Here is a 23,612-nt window from a genome sequence, read left to right as displayed (position 1 = left end):
TGCCAGGGTGCGTTCCCTGGAGCAAAGGGTGATCCTTGCTTGTGGCCATGGAGAGCCTGTGGTGGGGCAGGCATTGCCCAACAGCTCCCACTCCACAAAACCCAAAATGCTGGACACCTGTGTGCTCTGAGCTGCTGCTTGACCCCATCTCTGGGTTCCCCATGCTCTTCCTGCTCCTTGTTGGGTTCCCACATGGTGCTGACCCAGCGCTGCTGGGTGTGCCAACACACGGCTGGGATATGCGGCCTGGCTGTGGTTCCCCTGTGGAATTGTGTTCACCTCCCTGGGGAGCAGCCAGGTGGGAAGAGGCACAGTGGGCTAGGGGCTGCAGGGATTTGTGTGCCTGATGCTGCTGGTGGGTTCACTGCCAGCACTGTCCATCAGCTCTGGTCACAGGGAGTGCTGTGGGAATGTGTCTGCTTTGCCTGGGCCACTGCATGTGCTTTCTCCACAGTCACTAATAAATCCACACTGGCTTTTCCTGGAAGGTCACCGAGCCAGTTTGCTGGAAGGGCAGAGATCACTGTGGGGCATCACCATGTTGTTTGGATTTTTCCCTTTTCCGTTCTCACCAGGATGGCAGCCCTCGGGTTTCCCTCACCACGGCTCACAAGCCGCTGCTCCAGCGTGGTGTTCGTCTCCCAAGGAGGCGGTTTAGGTTTCACAGGCCCCACCTGATGGGAATTTGAGCAGGCACTAGAACTAGGGCTCCTTGTGTGCCGGCGTTATCGGCGTTATCTGCTCCGCTGCGCGGCCGTGGGGAGCGCGGAGCCGGTGCTGGGGCGGCAGGAGCCCCCGGGAACTGCTCCAGGCAGCCCCCACCTCCCGGGCTGAGTCACCAGCGGGCCCAGTGCGTTTGCTGCTGGGGTGATGGCAGCTGTGAGTCCCAAAAAAAACCCCCAGCGCTGATGCTTTCATGACAGGCGGATAGCACAGCCCCGGGAAGACTCATACCGTGCATACCTCAGTGCTGTGACTAAGCCCGCACTGGGCTGGAGCAGCCGCAGCCTCCCCGCGCCACCCCGGCCCTGGTGTCACCAATTCTGCAGGTCCCATGATCCCAAAGTGCCCGTCTCCCTCCTGTTCCTGGCCTTGTTCCATATTTAATGTTTCATGTCCACCTGAGTCTGTAATTAAGGCATCTGCACCCCCAGCCGTGAGCCCGCGGTGCAGCGAGGGCTGGCGTTCCCAAGCCACAGGCAGTTGCCCACCAAAACCAACCCCAGCTGATCCCAGGATGGTTCCAGTGTACTTGGCTCCTTTCCTGCCTTTGGGTGCAAGTCACCCAAAAGGCCAAGCAAAAGAAAGGCAGTTTGGCTGTTTAATGTTAAAAGAGAAGTGGGAAAAACATTCCCAAGGTTTTACAGCTTACTGTGCCCTTTCCCTTGGCATTCCCAGTCTCAGTTTCTAGACTTTAATCTTCAACATGTAGTTTATTACTGCTGCTTTTCTTTAAATAGTAATAGTTTCTAGGAAATGCAGTCGCCGCATCCCTAGGGCCACTGTTGGGCGTTTATCTCCTCTCTCGTGGTGAGGAGCTGATGGATATAGATCCAGGCAGCTGTGTGACCTTTACAGTCTCACTCAGAGTCCGGGGATGCGGATGTAAGATTGTTTCAAGTCATTTTGATTTTATTACAAACCAAAATACTTCACATTCAATGGCACCTCAGGTCCATAGGGTAATTACTCTTGGGGAACAAACAACACAAACCTCAACACCTTAGACAGGTATTGGTGCAGCTGTAGCTCAGCTTTTCCATGAGATCCCAAACTGGGGAGCATCCAACACCCCACCTGCTTTGGCTGTCAGGTTTCCTATGGGACATTATTGCAGCATTACAGCATCACACCTTAGCAGGAAGCTGTCTGACAAACCATTTGCTGTGCAATAAACAAACAAGCTGCATCTGCAGAGAACCATCTTCATCATCCAACTGATTGCCAAATCCAAAAGTTTGGTGCTGAAGCTCATGGATCAGCTGATGTGATGGGGGTTGTGTTTGAGTAGTTACTTGTGGCACCTCCTCAGGCATGTCGCTGGTAACGCTGAGGGAATAAAACCCCACAAACAGGAACTTCATGCTCTCCACTCATTTTTTTGTGGGAGAAGATCAGGGTCCCGAGAAGCTTTTAATTCCTGTTCCCAAAAACTGCAGTGGCTGTAACATCCAGCCTTCCCAACAAGCAGAAGACTGAAACGGAGGGATTATATATAACTTGACAACCCCAAATCACGGGGGGAGCAGCTGAAGCTCCTTGGTTTTGGCAGAGCCCTCCTGCTGGGATATGTGCTAATACCACGTAAAAGTAACAACTGTTGAGGAGCTTCCCTGCCATGTCCTTTCCCATCCTTTATCACAATTAAGTTAAAAAGACTGGACCACTGCAAGCTCTATTTTTACACCCTCGGGCACATGCTGTCGCCTCTGAAAGCTGCTGCTGATTTAGGAAGGAACACAAGGAGGGAGGGAGCGCATTTCTATACCCTGTACTGCACAAAGTGTGACTCTGTCCTTATTCTGTGTCACCATCCGCATAAAAGTACCGTGATCCACTCTGTAGTCACAGGAGGTGTGAGGAATGAATGCCCATTCACGTTTAAGATGAGCTTATATGGCATGTGATCCTTCCCAGCGCTCCGAGGCAGCGCAATTCTGACAACAGCAGAGTCAAAAGGAACCCAGACAAATGTCAGCATTCATACAATTTAACAAAGCTCCCTACTTGTTTTTACAAAAAAAAAAAAAAGAAAAGAAGCCCCAAAAGGTTTTAAACAAAAGGAAATGTCCTTCATTCAACATTGGTAAAATCTTTCAGTCTGTCAAGGCGACTTCAAAGCCTCTCCACATCTGCCTGCTCCAGCCAAGCACTGCTGCCTGTCCTCAGGCCTTTGTGATGTACCCTTCTCTGATCAGGAAGTCATAGATTTTCCTGGTTTTGTTCACATCGATCTTGATGAGGGCTCGAGCCTGCGCCAGTCTCAGGCCTCCCTGTTTGTTGCATTCGTTCACTAAAGCAGCTTTATATTCCAAATAGGCTCCAGGGACCAACCTCACCATCTGACAGAGCTGCAAGACAAAAGGTGAAGTTAATAAACACCAACACTTGTCATGTTCTTCCCTTCCCAGAGCCCTGCTGGGGGAGGAACACGGGGAATATTTTTCTGAGAGCATTTCCAGTGTTTCTTTGCACAGGGGAGGCACACGGGAATGCCATGACGAGCTGTTTGGATCCACAGGTAGGGAGGGGAGGAGCCTGCTGGCTGCTGCATTCAAAAACATTCCTGATGGAAAAATAAAGGAGGAGGATGAAAGCAAGCCCTGGGCTCACAGGAGCACAGCTCTGAGTGTCCTGCGTGGGCGTTGCTCCTTCCAAAGCCCGGGAAGCACACATGCCAGACTTGGAAGCAGCAATTGGCCGGGAGCCAGGGAGGGCATCTGGCTGCTAATCCCCTGCAGACTCAGGCTCTAATACCTTCTACAAAAGCAGCTCTGCCGGCCCCCTCTGGAAGTCTGGCATGGAAGCTGTGCAGGGAAGGCATTCCATGCTTGGAAGTTTGGTGAGGAATGGCTTTCCACAGCTCCTGAGCTGTTTGGCTGCACAGCTCCTGTTCAGCTCCCAAATACCAGCTGCCTTCCAGGAGCACAGCCTTGCTCCCGCTGGAGAAACTGTCTGTCTCCTCCCTTTAATAAGGAAACGCTTCATGCTCATTCCTCACGGATAGGAAATTGCAGAATTCCTCAGACCTCAGACTTTCTGTCTCAGCTGACCAGGAAATCAGATTCCACACACACACACACTGATGCCCTGCCACCATTATTCCCGTGCCGAATGGAGCCAGAAATGCCAGTTCCACACGGAGCCGTGAGCTGATTCCCAATGCTGCCAGCTCCAGCCAAGGGAAACACACAGGGAGAGGGGAGGCTGAGATACAGCTGTGCTTCATGGGCACTGCAACCTGCCTTGGGCAGTCTAAGGACACATTAGGACTTCTATTAAAAAATAATAATCTCTTATTTCAATAGTTCTCCACTGAGTTAGAGGACAGGCCTGCACTGGGCTGAAAAACAACCAGTGTTCATTAAGAAAAATTAACCCCTCTGCTCAGGCCAGCCTCACAATGCAGGCAGGGAGATGGATGTTGTAACAGCACCAAAGAACACCCTGGTGCTCTGCTCCTTTCTCTGCTAAATCAGCCAGTTTGTGATGTATGTGTAGCACGGGAAATTAAGAAGCCAACTGGAAAACCTGAATGATTTCTGTGAGAAAGGAAGAGGAGTCAGGGCCTGTAACTGAGGTGATATTCACAGCTCCCCAGACATGGTGTGGGCAGCCCTGCACTGTGGAGACAGTTACAGAGATGATCTTTGCATGCTTTCCTCACCTCCTTCTCCTTCTCGTTGAGTTTCTCTGTGCCTGGCAGGCCTGTGAGGTTCAGTGGTGGGGCACTCCGTCTGCCTGTGGGACGAGAAAGGAAACGCTGGAGAATCGGAGCCCTTTGGAGGTGGCTGCTCCTGGGGTGTGTTAGGGAGGCAATTCAACCCAGTCTGAGCCAAGTGTTTACAGATAGGGTTATTTAGGGCTTAGCACAAGGCTCTGCTGATGTGACAAAAGGTTTGGTTTTGCAATTTTAAACTCTGTGAATGTTTCGTGAGACTGGTGAGCTGATGGTTTTTGGGAGGAACTGCAAGACAAAAGCTTTGTGTCAGACTGGCACCGGGCATGGCTCAGCTGGGCTGAGCCTCCTGACTATCCCAGCTCCAGGGAGGGTGTGCCAGGTGTGCTGAAAGCAGCACCTTGTAAGGATGCTGAGACTATTTATTGGTGTGATTAAGCAGCCGATTTCTCTCTGGCATTACTGAAAACTTCATGAGGCAGAGTTTTCTTCAAATGCCTTTCAATGTGATGCAGGTATTGCAAGGCAGGTACAGTTTGGCTTTTTCTTCTAATAGTATTTTTTATGTAACTTGCAGAGCTCAGGACAAAGTTTGGGTTGTTTATTCCCATTGGAACAGTCTCCCACCCCTGCACTATGGGTTGCATATTTAGCATTGTCAGAGAGAGGTCTCTATCCCAGGATAACTTCCCAAATTTGGCAAAGTGATGAGACCTTGGGAAATGTGCCATTGTGTCTTCCCAAGGACTGCTGGCAGCTGCTCCAGACCCTGCCCTGCCCAGGTCCTGCCCCTGGCACTGGGAAGTCTCTCTGTCTCCTGGGCATCTGCAGGAACAGACGGGATCTGGCTGGGTGTGAGGAGCCTGAGCAGAGAGAGCTGAGGGACTGGAGAGGAGCTGGAGTGTGAGTCTGTGGGAGGTGTAAAGGAAGTTATTTCCCAGCACTGCTCCCTCTTCCTATGGCACGGGGCAACTGTGCCAGGATGAGACATGACAGAATTCGGTTTTACTCTTTTATAAACCCAAAAAATACCACACGCATGCAAACTACATTAAAGAAAACATTAAGGCTGCAAAGTCAAGAGCTTAGAATCTAGAAGTGAAGCATTAATTTGCCCTCTTGTATATTCAGAATGATGCAGCCTTTAATTAGAGCCACGTGGCAGCTCTTCCCCAGCATCCCGCTGTTCCCTGGGCAGGATGTTTGCCTAATTAGCAGCTCTATGGTATTTTGTTTGGGTTTTGTTCCACATGTGATGCTGCTTGTAAACACTGTGTGCTGTCACAGCTCCACAGGCAACACAATCCCTGTGCTCCCAGGCTCTTCCCCTTCATGGGACACTGGATCCTTGACAAAAAAGGAAGTTCATCCCTCATTCCAGACCGTCAGCTGGAGGACACTGTCCTCCCTTCACAGACTCTGAAGCCCTGAGATACAAAAAGCTGTTTTTTCTGCAAAATACCAGATCTTAGCAATTGCCAAATAGGTTTAGAACAGTCTGTAGTGCTCTGACTCACTGCTTGGTATTCTGACCCAAATTTCCAAGGCTCCTGGAAGAAATGAGGAAGAACATAGACCCAGTGTCCACCTCTGAGATGTTTAATTCAAGTGGTTTAACAGCATCCACATAAAAACTGGCTGTAGGGACAGAGCCAAAGCCAGTTTTCCCTGGCAACATTTAACAACCTTGTAATAAAACTTTATCCCAGTCTCAGTCACCCCATGACCTCAACAAATGGGATGGGAATTATTTAAGTCCTGTTTATGAGGACCTTGACTGACCCCTGAATCTGTCCTTACTGGGCACTGAAAGAAGATGGGGTCCTCCTGGTGGAGAAACCCCTAATTTGTGCTTACAGAATGTGAAAATTCTTTTGTTTCCTGCCTTGCTAATGTAGCTTTAGGATGGGTTTTGACCTCTAGTCAGAAAAATACAGAAATTCATCAGAAAGTCCTGCAGGATATGTGAGTGGAATGACTTGCAGATTGCTGTAATGTTGACTTAAGCAGTGCTTAACTGTGAGGCTTGAGGACTGACACTTTGGCACACAAGAAAGAGAGTCAGAAAAAGGCTGTCAGACAGACATTACTGGGTTTTTAGCAGACATCATCTAACACTTACCTGTAGTTGAAGGAACGGGTACCGTAGGAGTCAGGCCAGAATCACTGAAAAGAAAGGAAATTTTCAAATTGCCTTCATGTTTTTTGAGAATAACTGCATGTGTTGGCCCTGAAAGTGCTTCTTCCACAACTTGTAATAATTACACAATTCAACTTGCATAACCCAAACCCTGACTAGGAGTCAACAGGATTTATAAATATTTAGTGTTCCCACATTGAAGAGTATGTCTGAAACCTGTTAAAAAACCCAACGAGGAAATGTGGAGGGGATCACAATTAAAAATACAGTGGAGACTGAGGGGGGAAATTCCAAGCCATGTCCTGCATACAGGATGCACTTCCTTTATGCTGCTCCTTAAATCCAAGAGCTCAATGCAGGGTGATGACACATTAATAATGCTGCTACATCTAAAATCATCTGAAATATTTCAGGTGTCAGCTGTGCCCTCATTAATATCCATAAAGGGCTCATTTCCCTCCGTGACTTTATGAACAGCAGTTCAGTTCCTGAAATATAAAACCGAGGGGTTTGAGTCCCTTCCTTTGCCTGCACTCAACAAGCACTATTGCTGTCACCCACTTTTCTGCCCTTCGAATTTTGCAGGCTGTTCCTACTTTAATAAATTGGGAATGAATTTGTTACTATCAGGCAGGAAAATGTGTTTGATGCAAACCAAACCACAGAATCCCAGGAAGGTTTGGGTTGGAAGGGACCTTGAGGCTCGTCGCATCCCATGGGCAGGGACACCTTCCACTGGAGCAGGTTGCCCCAAACCCCATCCAAGCTGGCCATGGGCATTCCCAGGATGGCTCAGGTTCCCTGGACACCCCGTGGCAGTGCTTACATGTCTGCCTGGCGGCTGAGCCACTGCTGGCAGGCGCTGCTGTCCTGGATGTACTGCAGCACCTCCGAGAGCATCGTGCGCTTCAGCCGCTCCTCGTCCCGGCTCTTCTTCAGGTGGTCATAGGTCCGGGCACCTGTGGCACACACACACCCTGCCCTCACCACCTGCCTCACCTAGAAAGTTCAGACTGGCTTTTCCCTGCTTCAGGAAATATTGGGAAGTTCTCTATTTCTGGCCCAACCGCTGCTGTTCTCCTTTGTGATGACTACTTGGCACCAGAAGGGATTAGATTCCACCCTGCACCCTTCCCCCTGTTAATTTCAGGCCAAAAACAAACAAAAAAAGGCTTCCATGATCTAATTCCAGGATAAAACAGGACATTTCATTGATGTGGAGGTCTTAGGCCTCTCTCCAGATATCACATGTGTCAACAGCCAGGGGAAGCGTCCCGAGATGAAGCCCTGAGACCACTGTGCCCTGACATAAATATTTTTTAATGAAGCTTTTGCAAAGTGGTGCCCAGAGCAGAGCTGTGTTAGACACTGTGATCTCCAAGCCGATGGCTCAGATCAGCTGTGAACCAGCCCAGCTGGACTGTGCATCATTGCTGAAGCCTTACTCAGTTCCAGACCAGGCAAACGCCTCTCAGAACTAAGTGTCTTTTTATTCAACACATCCTGAATGTTGTAAAATCATCCTTCCCTTCCTTGATGGATGGGAATGGAATGAATAATGCATCAGGTACTTACTGCAGAAATTGGTGATTCCTGCTGCTCTGTATTCCTGGAGTCTCTTTATTTCCCTGCGCAGCTCAAATTCCACTGTTGGACCCCAGCAGTTGGCAGGAGGGAAAACCAAAGAGCAAAAGTGGGTCAGTGGGGTGGACTGGGAATGTGGCTCTTTGCTATTTGCCTGCACAGGTCAGCTCTGAACACACAAACCACAGCCAGGGTTAACCTCCCTCCACAATTTCTCAGACTCCCTGTGTTCCAATGCTCCTCAGACACAGATTTCAGCTGGTTTCCAGCCTTTGTGTGCTCAGAAAATGCATTTTCTCTTCATGCTTTGATAGTCCTTTTGCCATACCCTGGACAAGGCAAGTAACAATAATGTGGGATTTCTGGAAGGCATTTCAATAGATTTGAGGAACTACTCCAGCCAGGCACCTTAGAAATCTAATATTCTCTTGGAACTACGATTTTCCTAACTGGACCTTCCAAAATTTCTCTTTGCAGACAATTCTTTTCCTGCAGTCAGTAAGATGAAATTGTTAAATGTTTCTTTTGCTCAGAGATATTTCCTGTCTGTTGCTTTCATCATCTGCCTCCCAGCACTGCTCAGTTTTACAGGGAGCAAGTTTCCTTGTGAATTTATTTCCTGCTGCTGCTCAGGAGATCTGTGTAGTGCCTTGTACCTGACTGTCAGGTTCACCTGAGGATCTGCTGCCACTGCAACAACAAAACCAGGTTCCAGGAGCAGCACTCCCATGCAGGACTCATGCTTTTGCAGGATCATGCTTTTGATATTTCATACAGGGTGTCCTGAAAACATGGGCACAACTGTGTAAATGCTCTGTTCTTTCTAATGAGCAACAGTTCTCCCAGTTTAAGTCACAGAATGAAGCAGGATGTGGTGACTCGGACTGGAATCTGCCTAAATGCAGGTTATGGGATGATTCAGGGATGGAACAATGCCTCTCCCCTAAGGTACGGACATAATGACCACTGCACTATATAATTATGTGACATACAATAGTTTAACGTGTGTCTTTCAAAGAATTCAGTTTGCTGCCAGCTCCCAATCTCTCCACACAGCCATAATATAGGGATTTTATTCTTCCCCTGATACAGAGTCCCAGTAAATAAACAGTGGTCTTTAGATAAAAAAATATTACCTCCAACACGTGACCAGAATGTTCAGTCAACTGCAAACTCAAACAAAGAGCTCGGACACAGTTTAGTGGAAAAAACCCACTCGCTGCCCGTTCAGTGTATCAAACCACAAATGTATTTATTTTCCTGAGGTAGTTAGATGGGGGAGGAGGAGAAAAACCACCTCCTGCCCTCCAGGAGAGGGATATATTTAGGGAACAGATGATGCAACCCGTCCCCGTGGGCTGCAGAGCCCTGCCGGACTCACGCGCGTGGCTCTCGATGAACTTGTCGTGCTCCACGGGCCCCAGGATCCGGGCAAACCTTCTCATGGTCTCGTACAGGTCCTGCACCTCCTTGGGGTAGCGCCTTTCCAGAACTACAGGGGAAGAAGTACCACATGTTAACCCCTCCTGCTGCCACCCCTGTGGGGGCTGACGGGAGCACCAGCCTCGGCACTGCCTGAAAATCCACATTTGGTCATTCTCGGCCATTTTGGTGTCACAACTACAGATTGCTTAGTAAAAAGCAACCAAAGTTACAGCCCTTAAAATCCTTAAAGCATGAGGGGTGATATTTCAATGTTGTCTGGTCATTTCTCACAAGAGTGAGGTGCACCTTAAAGGCCTGGATTTCACCTTCCCCCTTTCCCCCACTCAGCAGAGCCCAACATGCTTCTGAAGGGCAACTTTGAGGCAATAACCAAAACACTGAGCTGGGAGTAGTTAGAACCAGACAGCTGGAGAGAGTTGGGGCAGGAAATCTGCTGGAATTTAGAACATCTGAATATGTTCCAGTATGAACAAACCACACTGGTGACCTGGAAATGGTGAATGTGTGAAGTTCTGCCACTTTGAAGGGAAGCAGTTACACCTGATACTCACTCTGAAATTTTCTGAGGTTGATCAGGCCATGATCTCTTATAATTCTGGAAATGAAAGAAAATTATATTAATACAGGCCATTCATTACTCCTGCATTGCCTTGCAAACACAAAGGCTTCAGAAGAAACTTTGATTTAGACCATCAGAGGGGTCTAAAACTAAACATGAATGAAATTTCCATAAGCCCTGGGCTGGCTGGAATGGAAACATGATGCAGTGTGCCTTTAATCAAGGTAAATTTTGGACAGTGGTGTGCATTAGCCCTGAGCACAAAGGGAGCTGCAATCCCTTTAAAGGTTGGAAATTGCTTCTTTAGGCATAGATTTCACATCTACAGCACCTTATAACTTGTCCTTCCAAAATCAGAGGTAATGAATGTCTCATGAACATGATTTCCAGCTTCGGACAGACACAAACATCCCTCTGCTAAAGCACAGGGTAGGGCTGGACTGTAAATGCCACCACTGGGAACAGGGGAAAGGCATTTTTCCATGGCAGCTTGGATTTTAAAGAGATGATGGAGGCAACTCCGGGTTTGAACTGCTCCTGACGGGACCAGGGGAAGGAGCAGAGGGAAAAGCAGGTGCCTGATAAACACCTTTGTCACCAGTCTGAGCAGTGCCACGTGCTCATTGCTCTGTGGTGACTCCACTTTGGCAAATAAGATACCACAGAGCTGGGCTGTCAAGGTCAGGTCAGGACTTGCTCTATAAAATCCATTTCATTTCCTTTGGTGTGTACAAAACCCTCCTGTCCTGTGCAGAGTCACCTTTCTGAGAGTGACATCAGCATTTTTGTGTCATTCTCCAGATTTTTGTCCCATCCTGCTGTAGAAACTTCACAAAACCTGATGCTGATGTAACCACAAGGGTTATGAAGAGCCCTGCAGTACTCTCCTTTAGTATGACAAGATTGATCATCATGGAAATCACACCACATAAATACTTTTTATTTATGGATTATAAAGGACCAGGTCAATCCTTCCTGTCATTCAGCAGAACTGTGTAGTTTTATGAGAAGGACTGGAGCAGCTCCACTTCAAATCACTAATTCTTCCAGGGAGTAATCCAGCAAGATATAATTTAAAATATTGGACAAAGTATTTCAAAGTTATAATAAAACTTAATTTAATTAATAGATTGAGTCATTCTAGAACACTGTCAAATGAGCTGAATAAAATATTCAACCCCACGTCAGCAATAGAGTTATCCTCAGTGTGGAAACCTAACTTAGGGACCACTAGGAATTAAAAATAATGATGCAAATATTTCTGGGGAAAAAGTGGGAGTCCAGCAATCAGTCACAGTCTGGCAGGATTTTTTTCTGTGAAGTAGGAAATTAATGATGTGTAATCCATCAGCGTTGCACAGGGAAGGAAAGAACACAGTTACTGCTTCACAACTCACTTTTTCCGTCTCTGTCTTTCCTTTAACCTGGAATGGTAGATATCTACAACTGCAATCTTCAGAGCTGCAAAACAAAAAGGTTAAAGAATTCATAAGCAATCACTGCAGGAGGCTGAATGTCAAGCTTTTATGTTCACGTTAGGCTGGAATGGTCACTGCTTTGCTGGTTTAAAAATCCTGAGGCAATTTTACAGGGGCATCAACCCATTAGAGGCAAACCTGCAGTGCTTCCTACCTGGGGAAGGTTTCTTTTGCTTACTCCTGCCAAATTCATCACTGTAAATACACTCATGTAAACATGAACCCGGGCAGATCCTGAGAACTCCTTTCCTCTTCCTTCTTGGACTGTTTTGCTATCAGCACTTATTTGTTCCTTCATACCTGCAATTGCCAAGCATTCCTTCTCCTGAAAAAGGATTTAAGGATCTGAGGTACCATCTTTGGGCAAAGGCTTCTTTGCACAGAACAAGGAACTCCAAGAACCAGACACAGTTCTGAACTATGAGGATTCAAAGTAGCCTTTGCTACAGTTCTTAAAAATATCTGGAAGATTCCAGCTTGTTAACTTCCAAACTTATCTGTCTGCCAGGAGAACAAAGAATAGTTCAGGACAGTGTGAAGAAGCCCAGGAAAAAGCCATGTTCATTAGAAATCACATCCTTCCCAAAATCAAACCTGTCTGCAGCCTGGCTGAGCCACTCACGGAGCCTGCAGCTCCCCTCTCCTGCAGCCATTAGCTTAATGAACTTTTTTTGGGGCAAATTCGTGAAAGACAAGATAAAGAGACACCTATTGCCTTCCCTTCCCTCACTCTGTTAGGTAACACACAAATTCTAGGCCATTAAATGAGTGTAGAGGTGGCTGGTGTAGTGGTTTTTTTGACTTTACATTAATCATTTCCATGTGCTCTCAGAAGGAAGAGGCTCAAGGCTTGGTTTAGAGGCTGTGACACAACAACCAGCCCTTGGAAATAGGGGAACTGGGATGACCCAAGGGGGACAGAACCCAGGATCCATTTCTCTCTGTAGTTACACAAAAAGAGCAAAACTGATAGTGGCAGCTTATTGATTGCACTCTCGCATAAATAATTAATAATGCAATTAAGAAGTGTGGTTATGTGTCTATTTTAAATATGCATGTAGGTGTAAACACCAGGAAGCCCCCAGCCTCTGGGAAATTCATCCCTGCATCCCTCTGGGTAATCAAATTTCATACAAACAGGGACAGCTGAACCCAAAGGCTGTGGGGATTTGCTCAGGAGCTTGATCCCAAGCAAAAAACCCTTCAGTTTGTCCCAAATTGATTTGATGTTAATCTAAGAGTAAAGGATTCTGTATGAGATAGGAGGGATGCTGCAATATTCCTACTTTTTTTTCCAAATTTCTTGCATTTTCCACATCATTGTGTATTTTCATAGCGAGGTATGTAAGTTTCCTAATTTAAGAACAAGCAGAGATAGCAAATTCTCCTTCGTGCTAAAATGTGGGGACGAGAAATTGGGAATGCAGCAAGTTAAACATGAATGAAATCCATTAGGAAGGGTTGGAATTGGTGCCAATTTATGGAAAATATTTTTGTAGTTTTGAAACCCTCTGCAAGCTCAGCCAACTTGTTATTTTCTGGGGTTTGTGTGGGCAGAACTTAATAAGTACATGCAGAAACTGCACTGGAGAACCTCTATAAATATCACAAGTAATTATGCACCTCTAACCATCGAGTTTTGATGCTTTCACCTGAGTGCACATTATTCTAAAGAAATGATGATCAGCTGGGGAGAGGAAGGAACAAATGAAGGGAAAAAATGGAGCTTCTGCTTCCAGTGAAATTAGTATTTGCTGCCACATGCCCTTTTGGAGGGGCTTTTGTTTTTAATAGACATATTCACACAGGACCAGGCGATTACCAAATCTGGAATGCATGAATAACTCTGACTACTACACTGTTACACACTGCATGGAAATGAGAGAGGAGATGCTGGGGGAATGAGAATGATTCCTCCAGCTTTCCCCCATGGATTCTAGCGGGGAGGCAGCTGTTTGTCCTGGGAATGTGAGATAATCCAAGCTGACACCGTGCTCAGGGTGTCCATTCTGGGCACTGATAAGGCTCCTTGCCATGCTCGGTGCAGCTCTGAAGGACCCACTGATAGGCAGCAATTCAAGGCTCCTTCCTCCATTCCAAAAAAAAACCAAACCCAAATATTTTGGTTTCTCCAGAGTGTGTCCAAAACAGTTTCTTTGCTTTTCATTCCTCTTCAGCCTCATTTGGCCTGCAGGAAACTTTGTTGAACGCTAATGAGTGAGAGCTTTGTTTCATGGGAGCGAACCTGCCTTGGCAGGCGAGGCCCAGATAATGGGAAGAATGCAAACTAATCCCAGTAAACAGCCTGTGTGACCAGTGTGTGCTGGGCTTGGGACAAACTGAAGGGCTGCAGTCCAAATTCACCCTCCCTGGAGGACAGCAGAACCCATGGCAAACAGTTATCTGTCTTTGGAGCATGGCAGGAACGTCCACAGGAGAATAAACACCATGTTCTGTCGACAAGGACACTGACTGCCTTGCAGCTTAAAATCAAATTTCCCTGCCAGTTGCAGCCTATTTCCACTCACTTCTAAATCTGTGGTTTCAGCAATTACTTTGCAGTGTTAGAAGTGAAAATCATTTACATGAGAAGGGGGGGAAAAAAGCTGGGAAAAAGATAAATTACCAACGTTCTAATTCAGCCTGATGAAAACTTGTAGTTCATTAAATATTCAAGCACTGTGGGCTGAATTAGGGTTGTAACTGGTTGGTGCTTTTGATCTGTCCATTATGTTTTTGTGTAACTGCAATATATATTTGCATGCCCTTACTGTACTGCCAGCACTGAACAAAAGAGAACAATTCCAGAATTTAATTGAAACATGAGAGATTTCATACAATTTTGGCCATCTTGCTAATACCAAGAAGTGACTGAGTGATGTCTGTGACCTCCTGTGGGGTGGGAAGAGCTGGTGAGGCAGCAGGTACAGGTTCTGTGCTCCTCATAAAAGCTGCCTGGGAGCCTTTCCACCTTGCATTAAACAGCATTTTCTTGTGGGAATACCAGTAACTTGTTTAGAGTAACGCAGGGAATCTAACAGGGAAAATATATGAGATAAATCTATAAAGATATATTTCATAGAAAAGATATAATAAATCAGAAAACAGATCTAGCTCAGATCTAGAACTTCTTAAAAAATAATTTTTACAAAATACTACGGAAAGCAGTGTGGGAGAAAGGGAACAAGGGGGAATTCCACTCCAATGGAAGCACAAATATTCCTGTGGGATGTGCAGCCTCGGCACTGCAGCACTGATCTGTGACTGGTGCACCAAGAGAAGGAAAGAGAGACCACAGGAACTGTACTGGCTGGGGTGTTCCCTGGGCCCAGCCTGAGTGACTTGCAGAAAATGCAGTAGGAAAGTAGTTTTCAAAAATGAATCTTGAACCCAGTGAGGTTTAATGTGTGGCAGGAAAACAAATGGAGGATTTTTTCCCCAACCTGAGCCTTAAGCTCTGCTGAGAGGCCCCGTTTGGGTTTCTCTGGGCTATAAAATGTGTTAAACCCCTGTGTTACATCCTCACACCCAGGTTGCCTCACAACCCTCTCTGCCCGTCAGCTACAAAGTACAAAGGCTCCTTAAACCACCCCTGCTCTCAGAGCCACGTGTTGAGCCATTTTCTGCACCATGGGCTCCTACAATTGGGTTGCAAAATTCTCTCAAGCAAAGCCGGCAGCTGAGCCCTTTAAAACTGCAGGACAGGGAGGATGTGGTTCCTTCCTTTTTTTGTGTTAAATCACAGAAGGGAAAGATCTCATTCCAAATTTTCTAGCAAAGAATTCTTTCTCTCCCTGAGATGCCTCATGTGAAAGGGAAACAGCTGGCTGGACCCTGGGACTTCATTTTTGTGAGGCTTTCTCTCTCACGTGGGCAGATCTGGGACAGCTGTGGGAAGGCAGATGCCAGAGTTCCTGGGCTAAGAGATCCAAAATGCAGCTGGTCACGCTCCACAACCTCTGCCAAACAGTTTGCACAGAGCAAATGCCTGACATCCCTTCCCAAACACTGAAGACAACTGAAGGATGGACTAGGGAACATCCAATGAAATTACCAGGCAAAAGATTGGACAGACGGGGGGGGAAGTATTTTTTCACACAACACATAATTAAATTGTGAACTCCTAATTCGATTGTGGAAGTCCCTGTTGCAGGATGTGCAGGAGGACAAGCAGATCCAGCTCCAGCAGGAGTTAGCAGAGCTCCTGGAGGATGGGCCCCTCGCAGAAGAGACCTCAAATGGCTGAACTGTGCCTGGGAGGAAGGCAGGTGTGAGGGGAGTGCTGCAAAACCCGATGGATTGAACATGAATCTATCAATTAATGTGCCCTAATTAATAATATTAATAAAATTAATGTGTCCTAATTAATAATAGGAGATTATTTTGCTTTTCCAGTTCACCAGGAGCCAGAATAGGACAAAACAGCAGAGAGCTGGCACACAGAATCCCTGCCATGGCCTCAAGCCAGTCCCCCTCTCAATAAATACTGAAAGGGGAGAGACTGACATACGACTCTCATAACCTTCCTGAGCCAGGGGAGTTTGCATTCCTAAAGCTCCTGCGTACACTGCTCAACTTCAAACTGGTGTTTTTTAACTTTGCCAAGACTGTAACAGGATTTGTCTGTCTCCAAGGGATGCAAAGGCTTTAGCTCAGAACTGCCTGACACAGATGGCAGAATTCTGAGGCATAAACACAGGACTTTTAAACCCTGTGTGTACTTACAAATGTGGGGAAAAGCAGGATCTTTTCCTCTCTATGGATTAAAATGTCACTTTAGTAATTCCTGTTATTTCATATTATTAAGGCAGCCACGTTCACAGAAACTCAGAGCAGGAACTGGGCTCATACAACCATCTTCTTCACATTAAAAAGGAAGTTGTCACACACAGGTGATGCTACTCTAACTCAGGGCATGTTGAACACATGAAAAATCACACAGCTTCAAGAGTCCAACACTTTTAATGTGTCTCACATAGTCTTAAACTCCACACCTCCTTGCTGCCTGCATTAATACCTACGCTGATACATTTAATACATTAAAACCCCAAACATTAAACTCCATACATTAGAAGTGTATGTTCACTTTCAAAGCATGTGGAGAAAGAGACCCAGTGAAAAGCTGCACAGGCATCTGAAACAGTTTCGAGCCTGGGTACAGAAATGTGGCACTTACCATGCAAAATGTCTGAATCATCTTCTACAAAATCAATATCTCTCAAATCCCACTCAGCATAGTTGTCAAACTCCTGTTCAGAGGTGATTAATACATTGTCACTAACTAGCACTAAAACATTGGCCTCCGGTTTCAGAACGTGCAGAAGGACTGGGAGCAGAGATATTTACTCATACACAGGGTACAAGGTTCCATCCTTGGGCAACAAACCCCACAGGGGAGCTTTACCTGGGGAATGCGTCAAGGCACCCCCATGGCTGCAGCTGCAGCAGGATGTTGTGACAGGACAGTGGGAATTAATGAGGTAATGACTCCCTGACTGTGATGGAAATGAGTCACAGAATGTCCTGAGTTGGAAGGAACCCACAAGGACCACCAAGTCCAACCCCTGGACCAGCTCAGGACACCCCCAAGCGTCCCCTCCATGTGCCTGAGAGCTGTGTCCAGGCACAGGGTGTGATTGTGGGGATGGCCCCGTGCTGATTCTGCTCAGAGGTACAAAAACGAGCCCGTGCATGGCTGAACTCATTCCTCCATGGACAGGAGCAGGAACTGGGGCCTTGGGCCCCCAGCCAAAAGCATGGAAAGCAATGCAGGTCTTCCAAGAGATGTCTGGAGCAGACCTGTGTGTGCTTCCCTCAGGCAGGTGACAGTGCTGGAGCTGATCCTTTGGCTGAGCATCCAATTCCCAGCACCCAGCCCGCTCAGCAGGGCCACCCCTGGCTGGACATCTGGTGGCAGCAGCACGTCCTGCAGCCTCTCTGCTGCCTCTCCCGGCTCTGCAGGCCACCAGCGCCACCTCTGTCACCAAACCCTTAATTAATCCAGAGGTTTAATCATGGAATATCTCAACTTGGAAGGGACCCGTAAGGGTCAGAGTCCAACTCCCTGCTCCTCGCAGGATAACCTTAAATTAAACCACAGGACTAAGAGCATCCCTCAGTCGTGTGGCCTCCTGTGATGTTTTTAAATGAAGAGCAAAGACAGGCAGGGGCAAACGGTGTGTGTGCTGAGCCTGCACCCAGCAGCAAATTTAAAGTATGGGAGGAGAGTCATTCTTACCTCAACGAAGTCAGCTCTGGCTGGCATGTACCCAGCCATGTCCCTGGAGAGCAAGGAATCAAAGGTGGGCCGTGGGGGATCATCAGCAGCTGAAAAAAACCAAAGGTTTTCACTTGTTGAGTAGGGCTTGGGATCTTCTTTTAAGGATCTGTAAATAAGTGTTTATTTTGCAGGAAAAGTGGGAATAATTAGGTGAAGAAAAATACCCTGATTGGGCTTTTATTCAGTGTTATAGGCAGAAAAGACAGAGTTCATCCAGAGAAAAATGCAGCAGTCTGAGATCTTCATAGTATTCTCAAGAGTCAAACACAAATTCAAGGTAATAAACAGGTAATAAAATGTAAACTTTACATTTTGGAGCTCAGCATCCCCCTCTAAACCTCTGCAGCTCCCTGGGGCTCAGTGTGCAGGTTCTTTTAGTTAATAGGAACAGGAGTGTTAAATCTGCCTTCTTCTGGGGGCCATTGACAGAGCTGCAATTAAAGCCAGAGAACTCCCAATTTTTACAGCTCTTCCCAGCTGAGGAGCTCGGTGTTTTACAGACAATAATAGTCTGAGGCTCACAATGCACTTGTGCAGGAGCTGAGTGTTGTGTGTCTCACGGCACAGATAAAGCAGGCTGAGGCACAGAGAGCTTGTCTTGGCCCAGGGCACATAAAAAAATCAATAACAGCCAGGGACAGAACCAAAATTGCCCAGTTCCTGCTGTTTAGCTCTAACCACTTTACTGGGAAATGTAAAGCTCCAGACACCCAGCAACTGCCTCACCCAGAGAGGCTGGGGAGCTCTGGAATGAACAGTTGCCAGACTGGGGGAATGCTGAAGATGTGAAATGCAAGGAAAACTGAGAATTTGTTAACTTGCTGCAATTTAGCTCAGACTTTTTAACAGGCAGTTTTCAAGAGAGAGGTGTGAAATCAGCACAGTTGAAAGGAGTGATTTTATGGCAAATTAAATTAGCAGTTAGGCCTGGGACACAGTGTGTACACAGTGATGTGCACATGCTCAGAGGGAATGTTTAAAGGCAGAACAGGGCAGGGCAGGGGCTGGACAGGCTGAGAACCACACTGGAATCTACCGTGAGGGACACACATGAAGGAGCTTTGGGGTGGATTTTAATCCAGTGGGTACAAACATCCACGTTCCTGCTGGGGTGATTTCTGTGTCCTCTGGCTATGCAGGAACTTCTGCTTTTGAGACCCTGCTGTTTGTGTCAGACCATGCTGCTCCCTGCCTTTTCCCATGGAACTGGCAGCCTTGTCTGTGTGATACACCCAGGAATTAATCCAGTGTGAAGAGAACCCTGCTCCTGACATTCTCCAAGCCAGTTATCAGAACAGGTTATCCCTTTGGGAATGAAAGCAAACAGCATCTGTGGTGCCTGTCCTTCCCAGAGCTGCTGATCCCAGCCTTGGCAGAGCAGGGACCTCACAGGGAAGCTCCCTGTGAGTGCAGGGCAGGGATACTCACACTGGAAAGGAATGGCAGTCTCGTTGTGCTGAGCCTCCTCTGCCTGCTTCAGGTTCAGCAGGGTGGATGCAAACAGGGGGTTGTTGATGAAGTGTTTCATGTAGTGCTTCTCACACTCCTCCTTGGACTTGGTGCACATCTGGTTGGCCACGTCCTGCCTGGAGTGGGGAGAGGGGGAGGCTTCATGTGAACAACACAGAAATGTTGGGGTTTTTTTAATTTCTCCAGTGGGAAAAGGTAATTTTGGACAGGAGATTGGTTGTATTGTGTGCAGAGAACTGGCCTGTGATGGTGCCTGAACTCACACTCTCAGCACCAACACTCACACGTTTGATACGGTGCCAGGGAGCTCTTTTTGGGTGCCCATGAACAGTGCAATTCACTGTTTTCATATGGGAAACCCTCTGGCTGATGCAATGTACCACATCTTTAACAGCCTTGAAATCTACTGCTGTTATTTGAGAGCTTTTCACACACTTCACTGGCTCCAGGTAATGCTAAACTCTGTAACCAGTTTTCAGTCTTCCGACAGCAGTGTGCACCTAAGAACTCTCAGTTCTGCTTCTGTGAATTCTGGGGTTCTGTACTCTTAACACAACTGTTTTTAATAAAGAAGAAGACAGATAACTCATGAACACAGGATCTGACACCCCAGCTTTCCACTTTAGCTGCTAAATTAGTGTCTCACCCACAATAAGTCACTGAACAATGTGCACTGATGAATTCAACAGTGAGATCCAGGGAAAAGAGAGGAAAAACTGCCCATCACTGAATGAAATTGGCTGAGCCACTGAATCCTCACCAGTTCCCAAATCCACAGTCCATCACAGCTTCCAGGAGAGACATTTCCTCCTGAGCTGTCCAGTTGGGATCCAGGACAGGGAAATCGGATGTCTGGAGAAGAAAAAAGCAGAACAAACTGTGATCCTCTGTTCCAAGCCACCTCAGGAAGAGCAGAGAAGTTCTGAACCACGGGGCCACACAGGAGATAATTCTGGTACTTTTAAACTTTTACAAAACCTGATTGAATAATTACTGGATTCCTTAGGGCATCAGGGCATCAACCACAGCAAACACTGGTACATTTGTGTCTCCCAGCTGCTATTACACAATGTTATACTAGGAAACACAGTAAAAACTGCTGGAGACTTTAAGAATTATTAGTTTTGAGGAAGGAAAAACAAGCCTAGAGAAAGAGAAGTTGATTTACATGGTTAAAGAACTGTAAGTCTAGTGATAGCATTGTGCTCTCCAGACACAAGAAAAAGATGCAGCTTTAAATGACTCCACTACTCCATCCTGTTCTGGGTGGATTTTTTTCTTTTTTTAGTAGTTTTAAACCTCTGAATCAAAGAATTGCATCACTCAACCTTTCAATGTAATATGAGTAAGCAAGGTCTCACTCCTGGGAAGCTGAGAGAGCCCAGGACTGAGTAGGTGTTATCCAAAAGGAATATTTACCATTATCTCATAAGTATGATCACTTTGATGTTTCTTGTATTCAAATCCTCGGGTGAAACACTGCAGAACAAAAGATCAGAATTGTGTTACTTCTGCCCTGAAACGATTTTCACTGCTCCCTTTTTAAAGTTTTATTATCTGACCACGGGGTATCCAAAACTGACCACCTGATACATTAAATTTTTCTGATTTAATTTGAGCAAACCCATAAAATCATGTTAAATCTTTGTAGCTTGCTTGTCTTTTGCCCCAAGACATAACTCCTGGGAATCCAAAAATTTTTCGTTAAGCATTAAGGTGAAAAAAGTTTGGTGTTATAGCTTGAATAGCACCTTATATATAATAGCACCATATATAGTTTGATCCTTCCAGAAGAGAACACAGAGCATTTAGTAAGTATTGAACACAAAGTTTCCCTTTAATCCTGGCTCTCTGATTAAAAGCACCAGGTTTGCAGCTGTTTTTAACAGTTAAATTCCTGACTTTTAAAATACAGGTAAGTGAGCAAAAATACACCCAATATGCAAAATAGGGGTTTGTGCATTTTGTACAGAGCTGAGCACAAGGCTCAGCTCTTCTTTCACTCTTAGAGGTTACTGCCAATTTTTAGTCATAATAACACGAAGTTATTCACTTATTAATTACACCAGCAGTACTTTCTGTGGTTACCAGCTCACACACAGAATTTTTAAAGAACTGCATCTGGTCACAAACAATTACTGTCAATATTGCAGCTTCTCCTTTTCTATTTGGGAACGGAAAAAATGCATGGGGGGTGTTTCTGGATGGGATTTTCTTTTCCATGCCACAAAGGATGACAGAAATGATACTGCCCCAGACATGCAGCAGCACGTTGGGTCACCCCAGGCTGAGTGAGGTGAGTGAGGTGGTTTGGCTGCTGCACAAAGACCTCCTTCCCCTGCCCATGCCTCAATCCTTCACCCCCCAAACCCCCTTTGTCATTTCCCCATCCCTGAGCAAACAAGAGTGTTGGAGAGGGCGGTTATTAACGTGTTCCTGGACAGCCTGGCACCAGGCAGGCCTTGGATGGCTCTCTCAGAGCAATGAAAGGCTCTGCCCTGCTGCTGGCACTCACCTGCAGGCACAGCAGGAAGGGAGGGGGCCCACACTCTGCACACTTCACGTAGGGCTCCGTCAGGTACGAGGAGCAGCCTCGGCATGGGGGCTTATCAAAGGGGTCATCTGGGAAAACAGGGAAATCTCCTGTGACACGAGCACAGCACTGCCTTGGCAGCCCCTAAATTCACCTGTGCCCAACCCCAGCAGCTGATGGTGCTTGTGGGTCCAGCTCAGGATGTTCCATGATTCTATGGATTTTCAGTGAACTCAACCGTGCAACAAAATAAATAAGACTCTCAGGTTATAATGGCTCCAAACTCAAAGAAAACAGGGTTAGATGGGATATTGGGAAGAAATCCTTCCCTGTGAGGGTGCTGAGGCCCAGAAAAGCTGTGACTGCCCCTGGATCCCTGGCAGTGCCCAAGGCCAGGCTGGACATTGGGGCTGGAGCAGCCTGGGACAGTGGGAGGTGTCCGTGCCCATGGCAGGGGTGGCACTGGATGATCCTTCAGGCTCCTTCTCACCCAAACCACTCTGGGATTCCATGATTCTGATTTTTTCCAAGAAAATGGATTTGAACCAGCTCAATTATAAGTGGAGAGAAAGAAGACAAAACTCACACTGAATCATTTGTGTCCCCGTGCTCTTAAGAATTTGTACAAATAAGTGATTCTGTGGACCAAACCCTTTTGTCTTTCTGTCTCCCTCTCCCATGGCTGCTGATGGCTTTAAACAATGGCAAACCCTTCCCAAATGTCATGGAATCAGAGAACTGTTTGGGCTGGAAAAGCCCTCTAAGACCATTGAGCCCAGCCATCCAGGTTCTTCATGCCCAGATGTGGGGGCTGAATTGGCAGGTGGCACTTACTACCGAAGGAGGCCAGGCGCTCCATCCCTGCCCCGTGGTGCTGGTCCTGCTCCTTGGAGTAAAACTCGTCTGGCCTAAACACAGAGCGTGAGCCTTGTCCCAACCAGTGTATCCAAAAGGGAATTCCCTCCCTGCAGCCGCCTCTTCCACAGGTGTGATCCTCCCAGGACGTCCCGAGGAGCAGGAAGCAGAAGGGCTGTCAGCAGCCTTCGGACCCCATTCCACACGGATCAGAGCCTGTTCTCTGGGTATGGGCAGAAATCAAACACAGAGATGTGGAGCGATGGGGATGCAATCCCAGAGTGAGGGTTTCTGTGGGGATGGACGCGCTGAGCGGAGAGTTATGAGCAGTTGTTGTGCAAGGAGGCGCTCTGCACCTCCCATTCCCCAAATCCCACTCTCCAATCCCCGCTCCCCAGTGCCCAATCCCCATTCCCCAAATCCCACTCTCCAATCCCCGCTCCCCAGTGCCCATTCCCCATTCCCCAAATCCCACTCTCCAATCCCCGCTCCCCAGTGCCCAATCCCCATTCCCCACATCCCACTCTCCAATCCCCGCTCCCCAGTGCCCATTCCCCACATGCCACTCTCCAATCCCCGCTCCCCAGTGCCCAATCCCACACCCCGCTCCCCACATCCCGGTTCCCATTCCCCACATCCCACTCTCCAATCCCCGCTCCCCAGTGCCCATTCCCCAAATCCCACTCTCCAATCCCCGCTCCCCAGTGCCCAATCCCACACCCCGCTCCCCACATCCCGGTTCCCATTCCCAATCCCCCCGCAGCCCCGGCTGCCCCCTCTCCCCATCACCGCCAGGCGGCGCCCCCGCCCCGCCCGGTCCCGCCCCCGCCGCGGCCCCGCCCCCGCCCGGCCCCGCCGCGGCCCGCGA

General features: G+C 47.4%; 1 protein-coding gene across 2 annotated transcripts; it reads right to left on the bottom strand.

Annotated features, from left to right (window-relative positions):
• Window positions 1-1,606: 1,606 nt before the first annotated feature.
• Window positions 1,607-23,138, bottom strand: TADA2A (transcriptional adaptor 2A). 2 transcript variants are annotated; one of them, XM_042026443.1, is made up of 15 exons: window positions 22,724-23,138; window positions 21,872-21,978; window positions 20,776-20,835; window positions 20,117-20,208; window positions 19,315-19,472; window positions 17,845-17,933; window positions 16,783-16,855; window positions 11,526-11,589; window positions 10,121-10,164; window positions 9,469-9,615; window positions 8,115-8,186; window positions 7,366-7,498; window positions 6,522-6,565; window positions 4,388-4,461; window positions 1,607-3,071 (listed from the first exon to the last, which is right to left on the bottom strand). In XM_042026443.1, exons 1-15 carry the CDS (start codon window positions 22,746-22,748, stop codon window positions 2,886-2,888), a joined length of 1,368 nt encoding a protein of 455 aa, XP_041882377.1. In that variant the 5' UTR covers window positions 22,749-23,138; the 3' UTR covers window positions 1,607-2,885. The 2 variants fall into 2 exon arrangements, with proteins under 2 accessions (XP_041882377.1, XP_041882378.1); XM_042026444.1 differs by having other exon boundaries at window positions 9,505-9,615; window positions 22,724-23,136.
• Window positions 23,139-23,612: the final 474 nt, after the last annotated feature.

Source organism: Corvus kubaryi, unplaced genomic scaffold, assembly GCF_017639235.1.
Source record: "Corvus kubaryi isolate FWS band 111438036 unplaced genomic scaffold, C.kubaryi_AGA036_p1.0 37284, whole genome shotgun sequence".
NCBI lineage: Eukaryota > Metazoa > Chordata > Aves > Passeriformes > Corvidae > Corvus > Corvus kubaryi.
Note: the sequence above shows the minus strand (reverse complement) of the source record. Positions and strands in the feature narration are given on the sequence as shown.

Excerpts from the sequence above, each read along its gene's own strand:
- TADA2A (XM_042026443.1), bottom strand. The coding sequence starts at position 22,748 with ATGGAGCGCCTGGCCTCCTTCGGTA. Across the intron at positions 20,209-20,775 it reads ATCATACTTATGAGATAATG|ACATCCGATTTCCCTGTCCT; the intron begins GTAAATATTCCT and ends TTTCTTCTCCAG. Across the intron at positions 16,856-17,844 it reads CCAGAGCTGACTTCGTTGAG|GAGTTTGACAACTATGCTGA; the intron begins GTAAGAATGACT and ends ACCTCTGAACAG.